Source organism: Notothenia rossii (assembly GCF_949606895.1).
Source record: "Notothenia rossii genome assembly, chromosome: 6".
NCBI lineage: Eukaryota > Metazoa > Chordata > Actinopteri > Perciformes > Nototheniidae > Notothenia > Notothenia rossii.
The window spans coordinates 67,004,153-67,026,185 of record NC_136909.1 but is presented as its reverse complement, the minus strand read 5'-3'; the positions used below and the strand labels follow the sequence as shown (position 1 = coordinate 67,026,185).

The following is a 22,033-nucleotide window of genomic DNA, read 5'->3' as shown; positions in this document are numbered from 1 at the left end:
CCAAACTCACATTGGTTTCACATACAGCATCTCTGTAAAGTATGTGTATTCAGCAGTATTCACTTTCTCCACTAAACGGCTCACTGCAGCTCCCCCCCCCCCCCGCCCCTCCGTGATTTCCTTGTTTAGCGATACACAGCCAAACACAGCCAAACTCAACCTGAACACACACAAAGTCACAGCCGAAATAAAAACAATAAGTGTGGCTTGATATTGAGTAAGAAAAAAGGTTTATAGGTTGATAAACGCTGTGAGAATGGGTCTGCAGAGAGAATTTCACGCGATCCAAACTGTCTTTTATCAGCCTGCAGCACGGAGCAGAAATCAGCAGGGCTGCCTGCACTGCGTGTGTGGATTGGTCAATTTGGAACAATCAGCGGGGTTTAACGTAACGGCTCCGCGGACGTAACGTAACTGCTCCACGGATCGGCCCATTTAGTTCCGGGTACGTGCTTTCGTAAGCACGTACCCGGAAGAATCAAATGGATGATGACGTCATGATGACGTTTCACCAACGAGGCGTTTTGGGGAGGTATTTTCTGTTTTAGAGTTTTACTCGCTACAGGGTGTACTTTGAGGGTTTTGACTCTGCACACCGTTTACATGCAGAAAAACCTTCATAACACACAAGGGGACGGGTAATAACCGGAAAAGCATGACATGTCACCTTTAATACTAAATGTCCTTTCTGAATAAGCCTCTGTGTGCTTCCCATCGCTCATGGATTATATTGCCTTCTATATCTGGCAAATCAATTGTCGTGTCTGGTAATGAAATGTTTCCGCATGCATGCGAAGCTGCAGTAAGCACCTTTGTGTGTGTGTGTGTGTGTGTGTGTGTGTGTGTGTGTGTGTGTGTGTGTGTGTGTGTGTGTGTGTGTGTGTGTGTGTGTGTGTGTGTGTGTGTGTGTGTGTGTGTGTGTGTGTGTGTGTGTGTGTGTGTGTGTGTGTGTGTGTGTGTGTGTGTGTGTGTGTGTGTGTGTGTGTGTGTGTGTGTGTGTGTGTGTGTGTGTGTGTGTGTGTGTGTGTGTGTGTCAGTATGAGGGAAGCTGTGCAGGAGCAGAGGGCTTGATAATTGGCTTGTGCTGGAGTGTCAGATGGCTGAAGAGGGGATAATGGCGGATTCAAGCTGCTGCCATGGGGTGGAGGTGCGGGTGTGAAGGCCTCAAGTGAAAGGGGGAGGGGGATACACAGGGCTTTTTGTGAATGGGCCCCTCGTCTCTCTTGACCCCCCTCCCCCAATTCAGGCCTGCCGGGGTGCTTTTGTGGAGAGGGGATGGGAACCCAGGAACCTGGCAGCAAGTGGGTGACCTTCTAGCACCTCGTTCTCGCTGCCTCTTTTCTCCCTCCCTTTCTCTTTCTTGACCCTCCTCTTTTATATTCTCCTCCTGTTCTCTCTCTCACCCTGTCCCCCCACCCTCCCTGGCTCGGTCTGCTTTGTCCCATGTCTTATTTTTCTGTGCATCTATTTTATTTTAAGGCCTCTTTCTCTCTCTGGTAAGTATTGTAAGAAAAGGGAATTCTCCCCCTTCATTTGAGCGGCTGAAACACAGAGGGTGGAAGGAAGAGTGAAACAAAAAGAGAGAAGAAAGAGGAGCTGGAATTTAGTTATGGAATAGTAAAGGAAACGGCCGAGGGGAAAGGGGGAACATAGGCTTTTAGAAAAAGGATGCAATTAAGGAAGAAACTATTGGGGAAAATAAAGCAGGGAAGACATTTACTGTATTTGAAGAAGCTATATAAATCCTCCAAGTTCTAAATCTTTATTTTACACGCTCTCGCCCTCCTTTTTCACTATTTTCTTTGCTGCCAAAGGGCTCAATGACGATAAAGGGAAGGCAGTTGTTTTTGTGTAATGAAATGAGACCAAGAAAAGCTGCCTTTTTAAGTGTGGGTGTTTACTTCCTCTGCTCAGGCACTGCTCTAGTCAGAGCTGCTAGTACCAATTTTAATTCCTAATGGCCTCATTTATATGCTGCTGATATAATAACCTGTGAGGAAAAAAAGCTTTTAAAGTGTTTTGGTTAACACTAAAACACTATAACACTATTTTCAGGTAATGGCAGATGAATTTAAATATTCTAAATTACTCAAACTTCTGATCAACTGTGGATGGTCATTTGTTTGGCTCTCCCTTTAGCTAACACAAACAATACAACACTGTGCACTACCGTTCAGCATATCTAACCAGTATCAGCTGAAACTGTTTTGCTGGAGTGAGCCATCATTGTATGAAACAACAACATCGACTGCATGCATATGTGCTCTTTTTAAAAGCCTGAGCCTTTTTTCCTCCAGTGTCTCATTGAAAAGGTGTGTGTGTGTGTGTGTCCGTCCTGCCGCAGGGAGATCGCTTTCACCAGGCAGCTGCAGAAACAGTCCCCCAAGCTGTGCTACTACTACCTGGGCTTCTACATTCACTCCTGTCCCAAGATGCGGTATAAGGTATGCCTTGTCTCACATTGACTTCTTTATTTATACCATATGATAATATGTGCTAATAAAATGCAATATCAAATACGCTCTGACGTTTTTCCATTACATTTTACACCTGTGTACTGTCCACACATAACTAAATGGCAACACTTCTAAATTTGTGTTCCTCTTTCCTCTCTCAAATTCAATTGAATTCAACTGTTAATAATAACCAGTTTTAAAGGATGTGCAGCACTACTCTCAGTGATTTTATATCCCCATGCTATGTTTATAATATTTCACGTAAAAGGAGAGTTTTTGCCGTGTTTCCCAATAGGCCACAATGATGTTTGTTTAACATTTGTGCAAGCCAAATGTGTGACAAATGTTTCCGCTCAGTTTTGTGTTATATTTTCTCATATTGCCTGTGTTGCAGCACCTCTTTTCACCCTCTGTCTGAAACCAGAGCCCAGTCTTCTCTGATAATTTGCTCTGGTTTGCTGGGGGGTCTCTGTTGTGATTGGTCAACCGTTTAGAGATGTCCCGCCCCTTAGCCTATTACATACCATGTGTCACTTTGTTCCGGACGTAAACAGAGGACTCAAATCCGGCTCCGTGTGTATGCCCAATACGATAATTTCCTGAAAACGATGATGCCATAGCCCCGCCTCTCCCCACCTCTCCTGCTCTCCCCCGCGTCACCCGCGTCATTGCTGATGTGTTTCGCCAACAACAACAGCAATGGTGGATCACAGGGTTGCGTTCGTGCTCCAGACGCTACTGACCATGATACAGATTTTAGTGCAAAATCTACAGCTCCTCTGCCACAACCATCAGCAACAATAATAATAATAATAATAATGGTCATCGGTCTTATTCGCTGCTTTTGGTGTATTTTGTGGCGGAAGTACAGCGCCACTTACAGGCCCGGCATATGTACTACAGCGTCTCAAGCATTTTCGAGCGTTTTCATGTGGACGGACACGTTTCTTGAGCCGTTTCCGTACGGATGGAAGACTTTTTTTTAAACGACTAAGGTTAGTTTAGTCTCCGTGTGGACGGGGCCTAACACTAGCTTTTCATTAGTGTTGTCCCCTCTTACGCTATTTACACAAGTCTCTTTGCTCCCCGTCTATCAAGCCAGTGACCAAGTGCTATCCAACTCTGATTACTTTTGCATAATGTAGGTTTCTATCTTCCTGAGAGGCTTTGAATGTCCCAACTGCCTGATTGTAAAGGAAGAGGAAGACCGGCCCCCCCCTCTTTTTCCTCTACTGCTTTTGTTATTATAGGTGCAAAGTTCTCAACAGGGGCCTACCTACAGTGTGATCTTTTCTCTCTCATTTCCACAGGAACCCTGGCACCTGCTCTCGTTTTTCATTTATTACAGTTTGGAATGTAGGTGTCCAGAAGTCTATCCAACCTAGTGATACATATCAAGTGTACGTCTTTAAGAATAAAGATTAGATGCATGGTGCAGCAGTCGGTTACTTGAACAATAAATCAGAATCTGAAAGCCTTTAATCGCCCCACAGCGGGGACTTGTTCACTGCGTCACAGCAGCAAGGTACAGTTTAAGGCAGATAAAAGACAAAAAGCAAAAGAGTATACTTCTATATTAAAAAGTTATCCAATTGTATCATGAATATAAATAAATATAACAAATAAGTACAACAATTTAGTAGCATTATTTTAAGAGTAAGTGAAAGACAAAAGTTTTGAGCCCGTAATGTTTACAGATTGTACAAATTATATGTAAATTGTACAAAAATGTAATGTAAATTGCAAGTGTATATTTCACATCAGCAGTAGTAGCTAAGTATTGTAACAATCCAAAGGGATGCCCTGTCAGCATTACAGACTGAAATGCACCTGGAAAAGTTATTAAACATAAACAGCTGATTCATACGCAGTAAGCCGTAAGGGAGGAGGGATAAAAACAAGGAGAAATGTAAGTAAAAGGAGTGTGTGTGAGAGAAAAACGACAGAGGGGAGGTACAGGCAAGGAAGAGAGGACGAGGCTGCTGAACACATTAAAGGTTGAGAAGAAGGTCACAATGGTGACGGCAACTGTAACTCGCCAAATGCGCACATAGTTGTACTTTTACACAAAATGCATAATGTATATGCACGTACAAACATGCTCACATTCAAACCAAACACGCCTAAAAGATCTAAAGCTTCACAAGCATTGGGGAAAGAAAGCATCCTCTCCAAGTCCATTAGTTTGGCTGAGATTTACCATTCATCCATTCTTTCTCTCATCCATCTACTAATTCCTCTATTTCTCTGTAATTTCATTCAGATGTTCCCAGAGCTTGTTCTTGTCCATGGGAGACTGATGTCTTGTTGGGGATTATGGCAAAGTGCCACATCTTTTTACCCATTTACATCTTGTTTTGGGGTTTGCCTAGCTCAGTTTGGAAGTATGGAATGCATGTGAGTGTGTTTGCTCTGTTTATGTGTCTGTGTGTTGAATCTTGATCACGCTGTTACCAGAGCGCCAAACCCCCCCTGCGCTGGTATTTACCCCCCCTTATCTGTTCTTGTGTGTTTGCCATTGCTGCGTCTTGTTCACAACCTCCCCACTTCTTCCTATTTTACCCTTGGGGAGGAACACAGAACAAGGGTGAGAAGGTTGCCCAGTTCCCACCTTTGGGCTCTCACACTCCCACAGAAAACACACCCGCGCTCCAACACACTCTCACCACATGCACAGTGTCTCGCTCCATTGTTGGATTTGCATATGAGCCCAAGTAGTTCATTAATGCACAGACATACTGTGGAATTGTCCGCTAAGATGGGGAGGCCCTAAACTCCACTGTTTATTGTGTTGGAGGTTTTCTGGTCTCTGGATCTCAGTCCTGCTGCTCGCCTCTTCTAAAGACCAAAACACTCGTACTTGAACCCTGCTGGACACCTCTCAAACCCCTTGAACATCACTCCCTCTCGCCATGTTACCCATCAACCCCCTTCTTTTCCCCTTTGCTACCTCTTCATGAAACTCCCTCTACCCATCACATTTAAAACAACACTCACACTAATGTATATACATTCAAAAATACATTTCTGCGCCTCCATTCGAGCCTTCACTAAATAAACCCACTTTGGGAATCACTGATTAAAGGCATCTAAGATAATATGGTGAACTTTGCCTGAATTTCAGTAGAAGCTCAGATTGACTTGCATTTAACATGCTGAGAGGAATACTAAACACATCGATCTAAAACCAGTTTCCTCTCTGTGGAATTGTTACAACTCCTCATTCCCTGAGGAGCAAGACAAGTGCATTGTTTATGTAACTGACACCAGCAGCACTGTAAAAGGCTTTTTATGGTGACTATATAAAGTGTTCATTGACATACAGGAGAGTAAGGTATCACTTTTTTAAGCCTCTGCCTGAGCTTTGCTTTTGTCTGCCCTGTCCCCTCGTATCCTCCTGCTGCATGAGTGTTAGGGATGTGGCTCCTGTCTAAGGCCCCGGCCACACGAGGACGCATACGGCTAAACGCATAGGATTAACGCAAACGCAATAGAGAACCGCAGTGACGCGTCCAAAAACCCGGAAGTAAGTTAGCATTTTTAGCACTTCCGGTTCCTTCGTCAAAAAGCAATGCATTTTATCCATAGTGTTTTGGAAAATAGCTCGAAATAAGGTCTGTGGTTGACACAAATTTAAGAGATAAATCACATTTTGTTCTACGACATTAAATACATCAGCAGTGACCCCACTGGTGATTTTTGAAGAGTTTACGTGTCTGAAAAACGATGGTTGATACCGAGTGGCTGAATAGGACCAGGGCCGTGGGAAGTAGGGGTGCTGAGGGTGCTGCAGCACCCCCTGGTGGAGGACAGGGGATCTGCACTTCCATAAGATATAATTTAAAAAAAAACGAATTTTCAGCCTTGATGTAACAACATTCATAATTAAGTAAAGATAACACCCTTTTCACCCCGGTTACATTTTCCATTTGCCCTGTACGATGGGCGCTGTAAGTGATGAAAGTGGGGGATGTTGGCTTAGCAGGTGCCCGCAGCTCACAGCCAAAGTGAGAGAGATAGAGAGAGGGGATACCGCGGTACCGGCGGGGATTGTTGTTAGCTTCTGCTGCGCTAACGGATATAAGAAGCTGTTTCTACAATAATGTGGAGGGAGAGTCCTCTCATGTCAGACTGAGAGGCTCAGTGAGGTAAAGGACTCTGAGGGCTTAGATAGTTCACTTTAGTCGAAGTTATCTCAGTGGGTCTCAAACGTTTTGATCACAATTTATGTTAACAAATATTTCCAAGGCACACCTTTATAATTATTAGGATAAATAAAAACAGGTTTGAAATCATTGCAATGTATACTATAGGACAGTAAACCAAAAATATCGTTTAAAACTGGAGAGATTTTCTAAAATATACATAAATAAATAAATGTTAACTGGTAAAATAAGATATGAAGGAACAACACAAATAAAATAAGTTACATCTATTTGTTATTGGCTATGGTAGGTTATTGGAAATGTTCACATACCTACTTATTTGATTAATAAAATGCAAACCGATCTTTTTCATATGGGTGTTTAGAGTTGTACCCCCTAGATCAGTCTCTAATTGGGCGCTCAAAGTGCACCAGATTGAAGCATTTTACTTTAAAATGATAAAAAAATCTTCCCGGGGGCGTACCCCCGGACCCCCCTAGAGGATGTGAAGTCCACCCCCCCAATTAAAACATGTTATAAAATATAATACATTTGAAGCCTTGTTATATAAGCTGTCCACCATGTCAAAATATTTCTCTTTTTGCAGTGTATTGGTCTTTTGTAGAGGTTTTTCATTGCCAGCTAAAATTTTGCCTAGCAGCACATTGGTCAGAACCAGCCGTGGTGTCATCCCCACAGCACCCCCCATTTGAAACATGTTCCCACGGCTATGAATAGGACTACAGAAATTGTCGAGGCCGTTGTACGTCATTACGCCTAACGCGTAAACACTCCCGCTAAGTTTGTTTTTCTCCTGTGTTCTGCTTGAAAGCAAGTACATGCCTATCCTTAGTATCTGTATATATATATATATATATATATATATATATATATATATATATATATATATATATATATATATATATATATATATATCTATATATATATATATATCTATATATATATATATATCTGACCATTAGAATCTGTATTTTTGAAATTGTCGTTTTTAACACTGTAGTTTTACAAATTATAGAATAATTAATTACCAGTGTTTTCCAATGTTACTCGGCAGTTTGTTTCGTTAGCTAACGTTAGCTAAAGCTAGCTAAAGCTAGCTAAAGCTAGCGCTACTAGTTAGCTACGCAATGGTTTGTTGCTTTGCTCCGGGTTGCAGCCACAGGTCTTCGCATGAAACGTGCTTGTTCTTTCGTTTCCCGGCCAATGTTTTCCAAAGTAGAGTCTGGATTCGTGCCATGAGGTAAGCTCACGTTACATTTTTGTCCATGTCACGGTGAAATGTAAATGATGGGTAGTGACTGTATCGCCGTTTTAAAGATGGCGCTGCTGAAAAGACCGCAACATAAGTAAAGATAATGAATAAATCCTATTAAAACCTGTGTGGCTTATATGATAAGTCTAATTAGTACAAGCAGCATAATGTTTCACCATGTAACTAAAGATTGTCAGGGAAATCAGTTTGACATATTGAACTAATAACAAATCACCTCTGGCTGGCAGAGAACTCTCTGCTCCATAGCTTCTCTTGGATGTAAAATCACATGTACATTTTACATTTATATTCAATTTAATATCCCATCCCTCACATACTTTTGTATATATAATAACTTATATTTTGTTTTTCTTGTTATACTGCTGCAACACAAACATTTCCCAAATTGGGATCAATCAACAGTAATATCTTATCTTAATTAATTAAGAAATATAACTATCGCAATTAGTGTAGCAGCTGACACCTATTTTCAATATGGATTAATCTACCATTTATTTCTTTAGTTCAATTTTGATCTATAAAAATGTCAAAATAGTGAAAATGTTCACGAGACTTATCAAAGTGCAAGGTTATATCTTTAGATGTTTTGTTTTAGCCTATGTACTGTATGTCTTAATGCTCTTATATGTGACGGGGTGACTTCCATGAAACTAATATTTTATATCTTCCCAACAGACGAGCTGACAGGAAACCTAACGCTCTAACAACCACAACATTGCAACGTCCTCCACTGAATGCATACGTTTAGCTGCCTTTGGCTTCTTCCACTGAAGAAGCCAAAGGCAGGGGTCAGTGCAGCTGAAATTGTGGATGGCAAAGATGGCTCATGCAGCCGCATGACTGCATTTCCATTTTCCACATGGGTATTCACATTTTGTGGAGAGAATTCCCTCTTCTCCTGTAGATACCTGTGGTGGTGGGATTGTTTTATTATTTAAAATATATTTACATATGTAATGCCTTCCCAATTATCCCTTTAATTGTTTATAGCCTACTGCAGGGATCACCAACTACATTTGTCCAAGGGCCAAAATGTATCCAATAGACACTATCGCGGGCCAGCGATTTTTATATAGTCCACAAGCACGCTCAGGTACTGCGGACCGCATAACGCTTAGCAGACTCTTCACGCTAACGAAGGATAACTTCTAGGCACGTTTGGGAGGGTTACTTTGTAAATGTAATCAGTTACTGAATTCTGAATACATGCTCTGAAAGTAATCAGAATACAGTTAGTTACGTATTCAGATTACTTTTAGAATACTTTTGGAATACTTTCTTTTTCCATAACAGATGGGTATGTTTTGGTGTACAGGAGACACTTATTTTACTGTTTTAATGGCTTATCAAGAACTCAAACACAACATCTTGGTGTCATTCTGGACAGCTCCCTCTCATCTGCACCCCAAATAAAAAACATCACCCGGACTGCATTCTTTGTACTGTCTTAAAACATTTCCTTGGAATATGTTATGAATTGTAAGGTGTCCTTGGGTGCTTTGAAAGGCGCCCCTAAATAGAATGAATTATCATTATTATTATCTGAAACGATTTAATAACTTTTAAAACTTTTTCCAGTCACTTGTCCCATGCATTCAGCAGCAGCAGGCCATTCACTTTGATTTGATCCCGTTATGAAATGTCATCATTTCGACAATAAATAAATGCTACATAAACGTTATCTTGCACATTTTATCTAACCATCTCCGTTTCTAACTTTCAATATATTTTTTAAGAGATCTCGCTCTCATCTGCGTGCGGGGGCGGGGCCTCACAGACACTGCATCTCTCTCGCTCACAGACATGCTGCAGCGCTGTGCAGTGTGCACACAGTTCTGCCGATAATGAATATTACATTTTGTGAGGAAACTTTTCCACCAATAATTCCAATAAGTATTCCAAAATGTATTCACTTCAGGTTTATGAAAGTAACTGTAATCAGATTACTTGTTTTTCAAATGTAACGCCAGCTGAATACAGTTAGCCTACTTGATTTTTGTATTCTGATTACGTAACTCCGTTACATATATTCCGTTACAACCCAACCCTGCTTCTAGGCTACTGTCCCGCAGCTCCTGCCTCTCTGTTGGACTCTGCCCAATTCGGTACCACTAGTAAATTGTCAATGGGGGGAGTGGGGGATGTGCTAGTGACTTATGCGACCGGCTCACTTCAGTACCAGCCCATCGGGATTCGTCCCGATGGCCAGTCCGCCACTGCACCCAGCCCAGCCCACGTAAACTGTCAACGGGGGGAGCCTCGCTGCGGGGAAACGGTGGACCTAGTGTCCCGATCGGAGTGGGAATAATAATAATAATAATAATAATAATAATAATAATCCGTGCATTTTATCCAATAATTTCCCAACATTGTGGTAAAAAAAAACACACGTTTAATTCATGTTGGTGTACTACTACAACCAGTGGTGTAGTGGGGTGGGGATGTTTTTACTGGGTGGACGGGGTGGTGGGTGGACTGGAGACACTATGGACGCGCTCGTGAACTGTCAACGGGGGGGGGGGCTTGGGGACCTCTGTGTCGCCTTTCAGCGCAACTTACATGATGCCGTTTAGACAATATAATAATAAAGGGCGGTGCCGGCTGTCAGCGAACCGATCCGGCCTTTCTGCGCGACTATCACTCAAATGCGGGACATAGTCTCAATGTGTGGGACGTGGGACAAATAATAAAAATGCTGTGTGTGCAGTCCCGCACAGTGCGGGACACCTGGTCACCCTACACACACAGTTCTGCCCCTCACACACACACGCTTCAAATCAAGTTGCATAAATGCTTGAGCTACGTTTTTATTATAATTACTGTGAAATCTGCCTATTATGTTTTCGTCATTATTACAACAAACACACACTTGCAACTGATAACACTGGCAATGATTTTAGATGTATTAGACTATTACAAAAATAAATCATGCTTCAAATAAGTGGGGGTACGGCGTAACCCCGCGTCCAACGCCCACTACACCACTGACTGCAACTACAAAAAGCTCAGGTTTGTTTTCTCATCAGGAAATGCAGACCGGCTCAAACAAAAGATTTTTAAATCATCATCCTCACGATCATTTAATGAATCATATGTTCGCCGAATTGACATGAAAGCACTAATAAATGTAGTTTCATCCACTTGAGTTTACAAAAATAATCGATTTTGTTTTTATATCAGATCCGACGGGAGGAAATTCAGCAGCTCTCACTACCGATTTTTAATCCTAATTTAATCATCATCTTCACCACGATCATTTATGTTTATGTTCGCCAAATTGACATGAAAGCACTGACAAATATGAATATACTGTAGTCAACTTAATTAAAACGTTATTAACGTGCCTAAACTCAGTAATTCACCATTTCTACGCATGACAACACACTTTGTCCGTGTTTGGCTCTCTCGCCGCACAGTGAAGCGTTCCCGCATTGACGTCACTTCCGGCTTCCCCCAAAACCTCAAAATGAGTCGAAGGAATTTTCCCGCGATGTTCGAAATTATTGATATTTATCGGAACGGTATCGCTTTTTCTTTTTTAAACTGACGGTTCGAGATTACTAGTAGCGCACTATTTCATTGCACAACAGTTGTTGGGTTCGTGTCACAGGCTCTTTAACGTCTACATGCTACCAATGGCTCAGATAATGAAGAACAACTAAATAAGTTACCATAGCTATGCGGATGACAAACAAATTCACGTAACCATTTCACCAGGAGACTATGCTCCAATTCAAACACAGAGTAAGTGCATTGAACAAATCAATGACTGGATGTGTCAGAACTTTCTCCAATTAAACAAAGATAAAACTGAGGTAATGGTTTTTGGAGCCAAGGCAGGACGTTTAAAAGTTAGCGTTGAGCCTCAGTCTGCAATGTTCAAAACAAGAGATAAAGCCAGAAATCTAGGTAGTCATGGATTCTGACCTGAGTTTCAACAGTCACATTAAAACAGTTACTAAATCAGCTTAATATCACCTAAAGAACATATCTAGGATTAAAAGACTGATGTCACAGCAGGATTTGGAAAAACTTGTCCATGCTTTTATCTTCAGTAGACTGGACTACTGTAATGGTGTCTTCACAGGTCTCACTAAAAAATCTATTAGAAAGCTTCAGCTGATTCAGAACGCCGCTACTCGAGTCCTCACTAACACTAAGAAAGTGGATCACATCACTCCTGTTCTGAAGTCTTTACACTGGCTTCCTGTGTGTCAAAGAATAGATTTCAAAATACTGCTGCTGGTTTATAAAGCTTTGAATGGTTTAGGCCCAAAATACATTTCTGACCTCCTGCTAATTTATGAACCATCCAGATCTCTCAGGTCTTCAGGGACTGGTCAGCTTTCTGTCCCCAGAGTCAGAACTAAACATGGTAAAGCAGCGTTTAGTTATTATGCTCCAAATATCTGGAACACACTCCCAGAAACCTGCAGGTCCGCTGCAACTCTTTTAAATCCAGGCTGAAGACTTTTCTTTTTGTCGCTGCTTTTAATTGAACTATTCATATCTTAGACTGCACTGTAACTTTTATCCATGTATTTTTTCTTTTAATCTTTATTTTATTAGCTTTTTTAAAATGTTCTTTTCTTAATGTCTTTCATTTTTTGTAAAGCACTTTGAATTGCCTTGTGTTGAAAAGTGCTATATAAATAAACTTGCCTTGCCTAATAAAGATTTCATGTGACACATAAAATGGATTTGTTGATGGGAATTAATGTGAATAAATTAACTCTAGGTTAACGATACTCTTGCTATCACTACTCACCGACACTATAAACCTTGTCCTTCATGCTAGCCCTGACAACACCGGTAAGCACACCTTCATCTAGGCTGCACTGTTTTACGTGTCCTGACTTGTAGTGGTTCTCTCCTATCTACACTCTTCTTGTCATCTTTGTAAAACGATATCAGACTGGTAATTGACACACACAGCCATGATTTCTAGTTAAATTCAGTGTGGCTAAAATGAAAAGCTTTGTTAAAATATGCAAGCGCGCGAAAGTCAAAGTCAGCTTTATTGTCAAAAATTCTACATGTGTTATACATCCAGAAATATCGTTTCCCACAGTGTGACATGTATACATAAAACAAAACAAAAAGGGCCTAGATAAACGTGGTATACATTAAACAAAACAAAAAGGGCCTAGATAACCGGGGTATACAGTTTTTAAAATGTTAATATATTTAAAGTGTTCAAAGTGCAGTTTCAGTGAAAGTAAGTTGAAACGATCTTAAGTTGGCGTGACGTTGAAGTCGTGCGACCCTGCTGCTGTACTGGCTTGTAGTTCGTCTAGAGCAGGGGTAGCCAACGCGGTGCCCGTGGGCACTAAGTCGCCCGCAGGGGGGAAATTGGTCGCCCGCGTGCATGTTCTAAAAATAGCACAAGTCACCATGGAGCTCCGTCTAAAAAAATTATTGAATACATTTTTAATTTTTAAAATGACAATATTGAATATAACATTTTAAAAGCACACATTTTGTATGTACATATGTAAGTGAAATGGAGATTTGGTGCGTGAAATTGAACTCTGACCCCAGATAGGTTCAGAGTTGAACTCCACGCACCAAATCTCCGTTCCACCTTTAGCTGAGACAAGCTAGCATGAGCAGCTACGATCATGGGCCTCATCACCACACACACACACACACACACACACACACACACACACACACACACACACACACACACACACACACACACACACACACACACACACACACAGACACACAGACACACAGACACACAGACACACAGACACACAGACACACAGACAGACACACACACACAGCAGTGGTGAGGATCTCAGCCTGCCACTGACGTTCAACCAGAAAACATCAGCTGTTAGCAGTTAGCAAACAGAGGTCACAGCTCCTCATATCTTTTCAGAAACTGGACAAAAGTTAAACAAGTACAAACCACAGACTGTCTGTGTCATGGCGAATACAGTCGCTGGTTTATTTATGTCTGTAGGCCGTTGTTATGAGTGTGGAATGAGCATATACAACGTTAGCTTAGCCTGGTCGACCCAATCTCCATTCAGAAAACAAGCATTTTAAAAGGTTTTTCACCTGCCGTCTTGTCTGCAGACTTGTCAAGCATTAATTCATGGTTTTTACTAACCGGTATCAGTATGTTGTTACTTCGGCATCATTTAGAAACGTGTATTACAATTTAATCACGGTAAAATATGTTCATTTTGTTGTAGTTGTAGCTCCCGAGCCAGCGCGTCTTGTTTGAATGATGCGAGTAAACACAGCTGGCAGCAGCGGTGAAACTCAAGCGATTAGAGCGAAGTCGCGTCCGGTGTGAACGCAGCATTACAACGACCCCTGATAGATCTCGCGAGAATGTGTATAAATATAGATGCATTTTCATAACAAAACAATGGGGTTGCTATAGCAATGGTAAATCATTGTTAATAATTATTGTGAGGAATAATTAACATTAACATGTGATCAGACAGTCCTTCACATACAGTAAATTAATATGTATTCTGATTATTATTAATAATAATATTATCATTAAAGGTGAACCGCAATTATGTTATTCAGGAAGTTTGTATCAAACAAGTAGCCCTTCGTATTACTCAGTACCCTTGAAGTAGCCCTCGGTGACAAAAAGGTTGGTGACCCCTGGTCTAGAGCATAACGTTAGCATTTTGCTTCTGGCGACTAGATTTATAATTCAAAAATTATAAAAGTAGGGTTGACATGTGGAGATTATCCGGCTGAACAATACGTGATCCCTCTCTTAAATGTGTGTCAGCCACAAACCTTATTTCGAGCTATTTTCCAAAATCCTATGGAGAAATTGCATTGGTTTTTGACGAAGGAACTGGAAGAAGTTTACTTCCGGGTTTTATGATGCGTCACTGCGGTTCTCTATAGCAAAAAAGCTTCCGTCCACACGCAATGTTCACCGGATAGTGTCTGTCCCTTTATATATACAGTCTATGGCAGGGGTCGGCAACCCCTGGCACGCGGCACCGTAACCAGTGGCACACTAGGAATAAGTGGAATAAGTGTGCAATAATATTTAAATTGTATTTTCGGATCCTGAACGAGACCGCCGCCAGAGCGCGTCTACCTGCAGAAGGAAGCCATGCACGCAACGCAGCCCCGCTGACTTTCTGCCGCTTTCCTCTGTGGTGCAGTGCTGATCGTTTCACCACAGAGGAAAGTACTTCACTAATTGCAGTACCCATAAGGGGCTGTACAAATGCCGCAGTTTTTGCGTGGCTGTGTCTTTAGTTGAAAGCCCAGTGGCGATCTGCTCATCGAAATAATATGCTACAAAGGGGCGGACTGGCCATCTGTGTGTTGAACTTTCCTGTCGGCTCCCAGACCATAGTCGAGGAGGGAAGAAGCAACAAGCTTCAGGTTCAATAACCCACTTTAGCTTAAATGACTGGAGAGAGGCGAGCTCTTCTTGGGAGGCCGTTGCATTTATTTAGCTGTTCTTCTGTTTCATAAAATACATCACAGACCTCTGTTTTTCTGCTTCCTCGTTTCACTTCCAGAAACATACACACGTTCCCTCACTGTTGCTCTGTGTGTGCATCCACACATGCACAAGCCACACCCCTCTCTCGCTCTCTCTCTTAAAGGTACAGCGATCTCATCTCACTCTGCATGACCCTAATATCATAACGTGTGTTCTGGAGAGTCACAGAACGGACGATTGTCCTTATTATTATGCCGTTTAAACCAATTATTTAAATGTGTATGTTTCGTTGACAGGTCCACACACTGCTTCCCCGCAGCGAGGCTCCCCCGCCCTCCGGCTGATAGTTCAAGAGTGTCAAGCTCCTCAACCGCCCCCCCCCCCCCCGTTGATAATTCTCGATCGTCAGCACGCTGATAACAATATTTTTTTTAAATGGCACTTCATATCAAAAAGGTTGCCGACCCCTGGTCTATGGTCTGTCCACAAGAGACAGCTCCGTTTAGCTCCAACCGCTGGAGAAGCTGCAGTACATATGCAGGAGCCTGTACGTGGTGCTGTAACTTCCTCCACAAAAGCTGCAAAGAAGCATGGTTGTCATGGTTGCCCTTCTGTTTGTTCTCCGCGGTGGGGGCCGAGGGAACCGGGCAGAGTTTTTCGCTAGTCAACGTGTGTTAAAGTTTAAATCTTCCGGTCAAAATTATAAAATGCCGGTCAAAGGTCTTCTTTGTTATTTATTGAGATTTAAAACAAATGAATAACGAATATATATAATAATATAATACATGGAGCCTCTCTTCTTCCTCCCTCTCTTCGGACAGCGTCAGTGGCTGTCTCAAGCATCAGCTGAAACAGCAGTAATGAGTGACCCGGCCGACAGTAAAAATAAACATATTTATAACTAGTTTAGGTAGTTTGAGAGGTAATTAAAATAGCTAAGGGAGATGATCTGACTTGAAGTGTGTGTTTTGCTCCGTTCACCGCTGCATCACAGCGGGAGGAGCTGCAGGTGAGCAGAGCTGCGTGTCTCCGTCCTGTCAGATTAGACTTCACTCGCGTTTATGTCCATATCGAGAGAAAGATAAATAATCTGAATTCAGTGTGCAGTTTACTTTGACGCGGGGATGAGCAGCAGGGGTGGGGAGAGGCGGGGCTATTGCGTCATCATTATCAGAAAATTATCGTATAGGGCAGTGGTTCCCAACCTGGGGGGCGCGCCCTCCTTGGGGGGGCCGCCAAAGATCTCAGGCCTCAGATGATTTGAGCAGTGGCGTTGCGCAATATTTCGGGGCTCCCCCGCAGGTCGGACAATGGGGCCCTGCCCCTTCCCCTAAATCAATAATAGAGTGACATGGGATAGACATCGCGGCAACTTTTTTAAATGTTTATTTTTTCAGGCATCTTTTGTGAACAATATAGGTCACTAGGAACTTTCTGTATACAGATACATCTGATTTAAACAGTATAGGGTCAGTAGGAACTTTCTGTATAAAGATACATCTGATTTAAACAGTAGGGTCAGTAGGAACTTTCTGTATAATATACATCTGATTTAAACAGTAAGGTCAGTAGGAACTGTATAATAATATACATCTGATTTAAACATCATTGACAAATACAAACAAGTGGCTGTGTATTTTTTGTAACATGAAGGTATATTGTGGAACGTTATAGCCTATCATCATTGGAGTTCACACAACGGAACGGTTCACATATATATAACATTCTGTATAAAAGAAAAGTAGCCTACAAAAAACAAACAAATAAAACACATCCTATAGGCTACATAGAGGATGCAATCAGGAGCTGCTTTGTAGGTAGGCCTATTATTTTATACGAGCGCGTCTCCTGGCATTCTTCTGCGCAAAGTCCCGTATAACAGTCTTTAAATCTATACTGCGCGCGCGTCGGCTCTCAATACTAAGGACTGCAAACCCAGACAGTCTCTCTTGTGCTCCTCAAATATGTCTTTATTAATTTAAGTTTTGAGAAAGATCTCTCAGCACAGGCAACAGTCACGGGTATAGTTAAAAACAACTTCAGTGCTGTGGCAATCACATTGGGATACTTGGCAAAATGGACTGATTTTCAATGAGCAGGGTTTGTGCAAGGTCTTTGATTGTTCCACGCTCAATTTTCTTTATGGTAGGCCTAAGAGCATTACGGAGGGACAGGATCTGGAAAGCAAACTCGGCTGACAGGTCGTCTTTATACTGGCCTGATAAAGCACTTGCGGACTCAGACAAATCCTTGTCTGTTGCGCGCAAAGGTTCGCCGGGAAGCAGAAAAGAAAATCGCTGTGCAACTTCGCTCATTCCAACAAATCGATTTTTGAGTTGGGCAACGACAATTGATATCAATATCGATATTTGCGTAAAATACCGCCACTCTAAAATGCTCCCCTGGGTCTTGGAGCCGCTGGTCCTCGCAAAGCTCTGAAAAGTGCCTCTTTGTGCGCCTTGCGCATCTGTCTTTGAAGAGACTGTGGACACCCCATGAGGATGCCAGGTCTTGCGCTTGCGCTTTTAAGCCATCAAACTCTCCTCGGAGTTGGGCAAGTGTATCGGTTGCGTTACCAACCATTGCTGTCGCCTGTAAGAGGTCCACGTCTTTGCGCTGGAGAGCTTGGGACACAATGTTGACTGTTTCAAGGACCTTGCCATGTATTACAGTCATTAAAACAAACTCAAAGCTCTCCATGGCCTTTTTCAAGCCAGTCGCCTCGGCACGTTCCTCGCTTTTTTTGGAGAGCAAGTCTATCTTAGTTAGCGCTTGCATAATGTCAGCATAACTGAACTGCAATGATTGGACGGCGTCTTGTCTTGATGCCCATCGTGTCGGGCATAGTCTCTTCAGTGTAGGCTGGCCAGCCTTGGGCACTGAGAGGTGTGTTTCCAAAAGCTCCCATCGTTTGACGCTTCCACTAAAGAATACATATAGCCTCTCAACAGTGTCGTAGAAGTCTTTTATCTCAGGTATATTTTGGCATGCTTCATTGAGTACAAGGTTTAAATTGTGCGCAGCAAAATGAATGTACACTGCGTTGGGCTCTTTATCCCTTATGCGTTTTTGTACACCGGAGTAGACACCACTCATATTGCTAGCCTCGTCATATCCCTGTCCGCGGCACTTCCCAAGTAGTATCCCCTTTCTCTCCATCGATTCGAGAATTTCTCTCTCGAGACCTGCAGCAGTTTGGTCTGTGACTGCATGGAAGCCCAAAAAACTTTCGTTTATTTTCACCTCTGTAGGGTTTCCATTTCCATCATTTGCTATAGTAACATATCTGAACACTTGACTCAGTTGGTCTACTTTTTAAATGTCCTGGGTAGTATCCATTATAATCGAATAGAATTCTGCATTCTGTATGTCTGTAATGATTGTGTCCTGCACTTTTTTCGATAGCAATGAAATTATTTCGTTTTGAGTTTGAGGACTTAGGTAGTGCACCTTCTTTTTGCTTTCAATAAGCCTTTGCAGAACTGGATCATAACGCGCCATAAGTTCTATGGTAGATAAGAAATTACCATTATCTATATCACCTATTTTCTCTCTGTGACCCCGGAAAGCAGAGTTGCGAGAGGCCAGTGTTAGTGCAACATCAGTTATTCTGGTTAGGACCTCGGTCCAAAACCCCACCTCTCTCTTAAACTCAGATGATATTTGCGCGTAAATGGTCAGATTATTTTTCCACGTATCATACACGACACATGCTGCCAAATGAGAGCGAGAGAATTCGTGTTCCTTAATATTTTTAGAGAGACCCTGCCAATCATTTATTCCTATTCTCCACGCTTGGTGGAGGTGATGGGCAGACGGTCTGTTACCGAACAGCCAGCACTGCTCACAGTACACCCGGTCCATAGATGGCGAGTAACATAGCCACTTGCGCGGAATTCTACATCCAATTTTAGATGTTTTGTTATAGAACTCTTTTGAAAAGCACCTTCCCTTCCCATCCCTTTTGAATGGCCCTTCAGGCTTGCATGGCCCGTTATTCAGAATGTACCGTTTAACATCATCGTCTTCTAAATCTACAGGGAATTTCCCCCTATCAGTAGGGTATTCAGTCACAGAGTTGTCGCTGGCCAACGTGTCCCTAGGGCTGGTGGGAGCTGCTGTCACTGTCGGGGCACGGCTAGCTGGCTGGGCAACCTTGGCTATGTCTGAACTGGCCTCGGAGGGGGCACAGCTGACTTCTTGCTGACCTGCCAAAATGAACGGATTAGATTCCAATTCCAATGTAACCTGTAGCATACTCTTACTGGTTATGGCGAATACAACTTTATATTATTCTAATGTCTAACCTGTCTCGAAGCGCGAGCCACGACTAGCTGGCTCGGCTGTAACGGGGCTGCTGGGCTGTCTGCCTGGACTCGGAGCTGACGGCCGGGGGCCGGGGGGGGGTTGCTAGCGGTCTATCTGCAGTAACGTTAGAGTCTAAGTCTACCTTTGCTGCCTGCCGGAACAATGACTTTATTTTAGGTAGTTTTGCCCTCTCCTGTTCGGCTTTCACTCTCATTTTGCTTTTCTGAGCACCGCTTGGGTAGTGGCGCTTCATTTTTCATGTTTACCGGCAACACAACTAATGAACGTTATTTATATGAGCAATGCTTCCCGCTTTGTTTTGAACGCTGCCCAGCCTGCCAATGAACATTAGTTATCAGCCGGCTAGCCCTATCGCAGGTCAGCAAATAATTATAATGATACACTGTTGTACTACTACAGGCAGCGTACACATGACGGGGACGGGGTGCCTAGCAACATAGCAGGGAGGGGGGGGCCCCGCCCTCTGCGCCCTGTTCCCGCGTTACAAAATCTAAGAGGATAGCCTACAGTGGGGGCGGGGCCCCCTAAGGTCCGGGGCTCCCCCGTACTGCGGGGGGTGTGGGGGCCTCCGCTACGCCACTGGATTGAGGCCAAATCTTTTTTTTTTTTTTCTTTTTTTTTTTTTTATATATAATTGTAACGCAATAAATGATTGTCACTAAAAGCCTTGTCTCTACATTACAATAACATATACAACATAATTGATTAATTAATTTGAATAAAAATTCAAGTTAGTAGCTATTAAAGGCATAAAAAGACAGCAATGTATAACGGCCCATCTACACTACAGGCATGAAAAAATCTTGAAGCTGGGCGTGTCTGAAGCTTGGCGATTTTTTGCGAGCAACCAATCACATGAATCTCCCGCCCCCGACATACAAAGCAATAGCAATGTTAAAACGAAGTAAACTGGATATAAACTCTCCAAACAGGCGAAAAAACTATCAGTTTCACCCACTGTCTCTGCCACCTCCCTCCATGCCTGGTTCCTCCGGTTTGTATCCCGGTAAATAGTTCCGGTCGTAAAGAACCGGCTGATTTGCTACCGTAATATCTCGTTTGGAATATGAGGAAATGAACTGCGGTCTGGCTCTCCCAGCTTGCACGCGGTTGGATTGGCTGAGCTTGCACTGGCGGGATTTGCATAAACGGAATTTGATTGGCTGATGCCAAGCATCGAGCCTCAAAAGTTGAACATTGTTCAACTTTTGATGCCGATAGATGCTCGTGATGCTTGCAAAGCCATGCCATGCTCCCCACAATGCAGTTCGGCGAAGATGAAAAATCTTCTACGTCACCCCATTCAAGTGAATGGGCGAAGCGTTGAAAGCATTTTTTGATGCCTGTAGTGTAGACGTACCGTTATTCATTCTTCTGTCCTTAAAGTGTCCAAACCAGGCTTTTCTGGATAAGCGATTTTTAAAACATAGTCATTGTCCATGCCGGTTTCAATTGGATTATTTGTCACAGTTCCTCCGATCAGATCGATCTCCTCCATTTTGTAGATTATTTACGACTTTTGAATCCACATAAACACATCGGCAAAAATCCAGCTTACTTTGAGCATGTGTTTTAAACAGTTTAATCTCTTTGTGAATTGCTTCCACTTGCGCCGTCCTTTAATTTCTTCATACAGCGGGAATCCAAATGAATTAATCCTGAGTCCAATAACCATCAAAGTCACTCCAATAGTGCTCCTTAATTACGCTTTCATCCTCCTTTAACAAAATACTTCACATTCATTCAGTTTGTGACAGTAGTTGTAGCATTTTTGAGACTTTGAAACTTTAATTACCACTGTTGCCCCCACTTACAAGGGAGTAGAAATACCCCGCTGTTGCCCCCCCGTGTGTGTTTGGGGGGGGGGGGCAACTTCCAACAGGAGTCATTTGGGGGGGCTCTTGGGAAAAAAGGTTTGGAACCACTGGTATAGGGCGTACACACGGAGCCGTTGGACCCCCCAGAGCGTTGCGTATGCCGTTCTATCCACCTTGGGACCCGTTATCGTTTCCGCAGTTGTTTACTGTCATATTCGGTCGTCCTCTTGTGGCCGAACGGTCTATATGACACTAAATAGTAACGAAAACAACCGTTTTCGTCCTCGTGTGGCCGGGGCCTAAGAGTTTCCTTTTTAAAAGTGTTTTTGAGTTGGGAGGAAAGTATTTTCTGCCATGTCACACATCTCTTCATGCCCAGGGGAACAGCTCCATGTGTGAGGGGTTTAAACTTCTTAGTGCCAGTGACTTGACATGGTCCTGTAGAGAGCAGCCTTAAAGAGTCCTCGAAGACTTGGAGTCCATCCAGGAACAGGGGGCGTATGGCCAGTGTCAGACCCTCTCCTTTGTTCTCAAAGCTGGGACGG

General features: G+C 42.8%; 1 protein-coding gene across 1 annotated transcript in view; it reads left to right on the top strand.

Moving 5' to 3' along the window:
• Positions 1–22,033, top strand: part of ate1 (arginyltransferase 1) — a 78,626-nt gene that overhangs the window by 34,607 nt on the left and 21,986 nt on the right. The window contains 1 exon segment of the mRNA XM_079688997.1: positions 2,345–2,444. Coding sequence (XP_079545123.1) covers positions 2,345–2,444 — 100 coding nt within the window.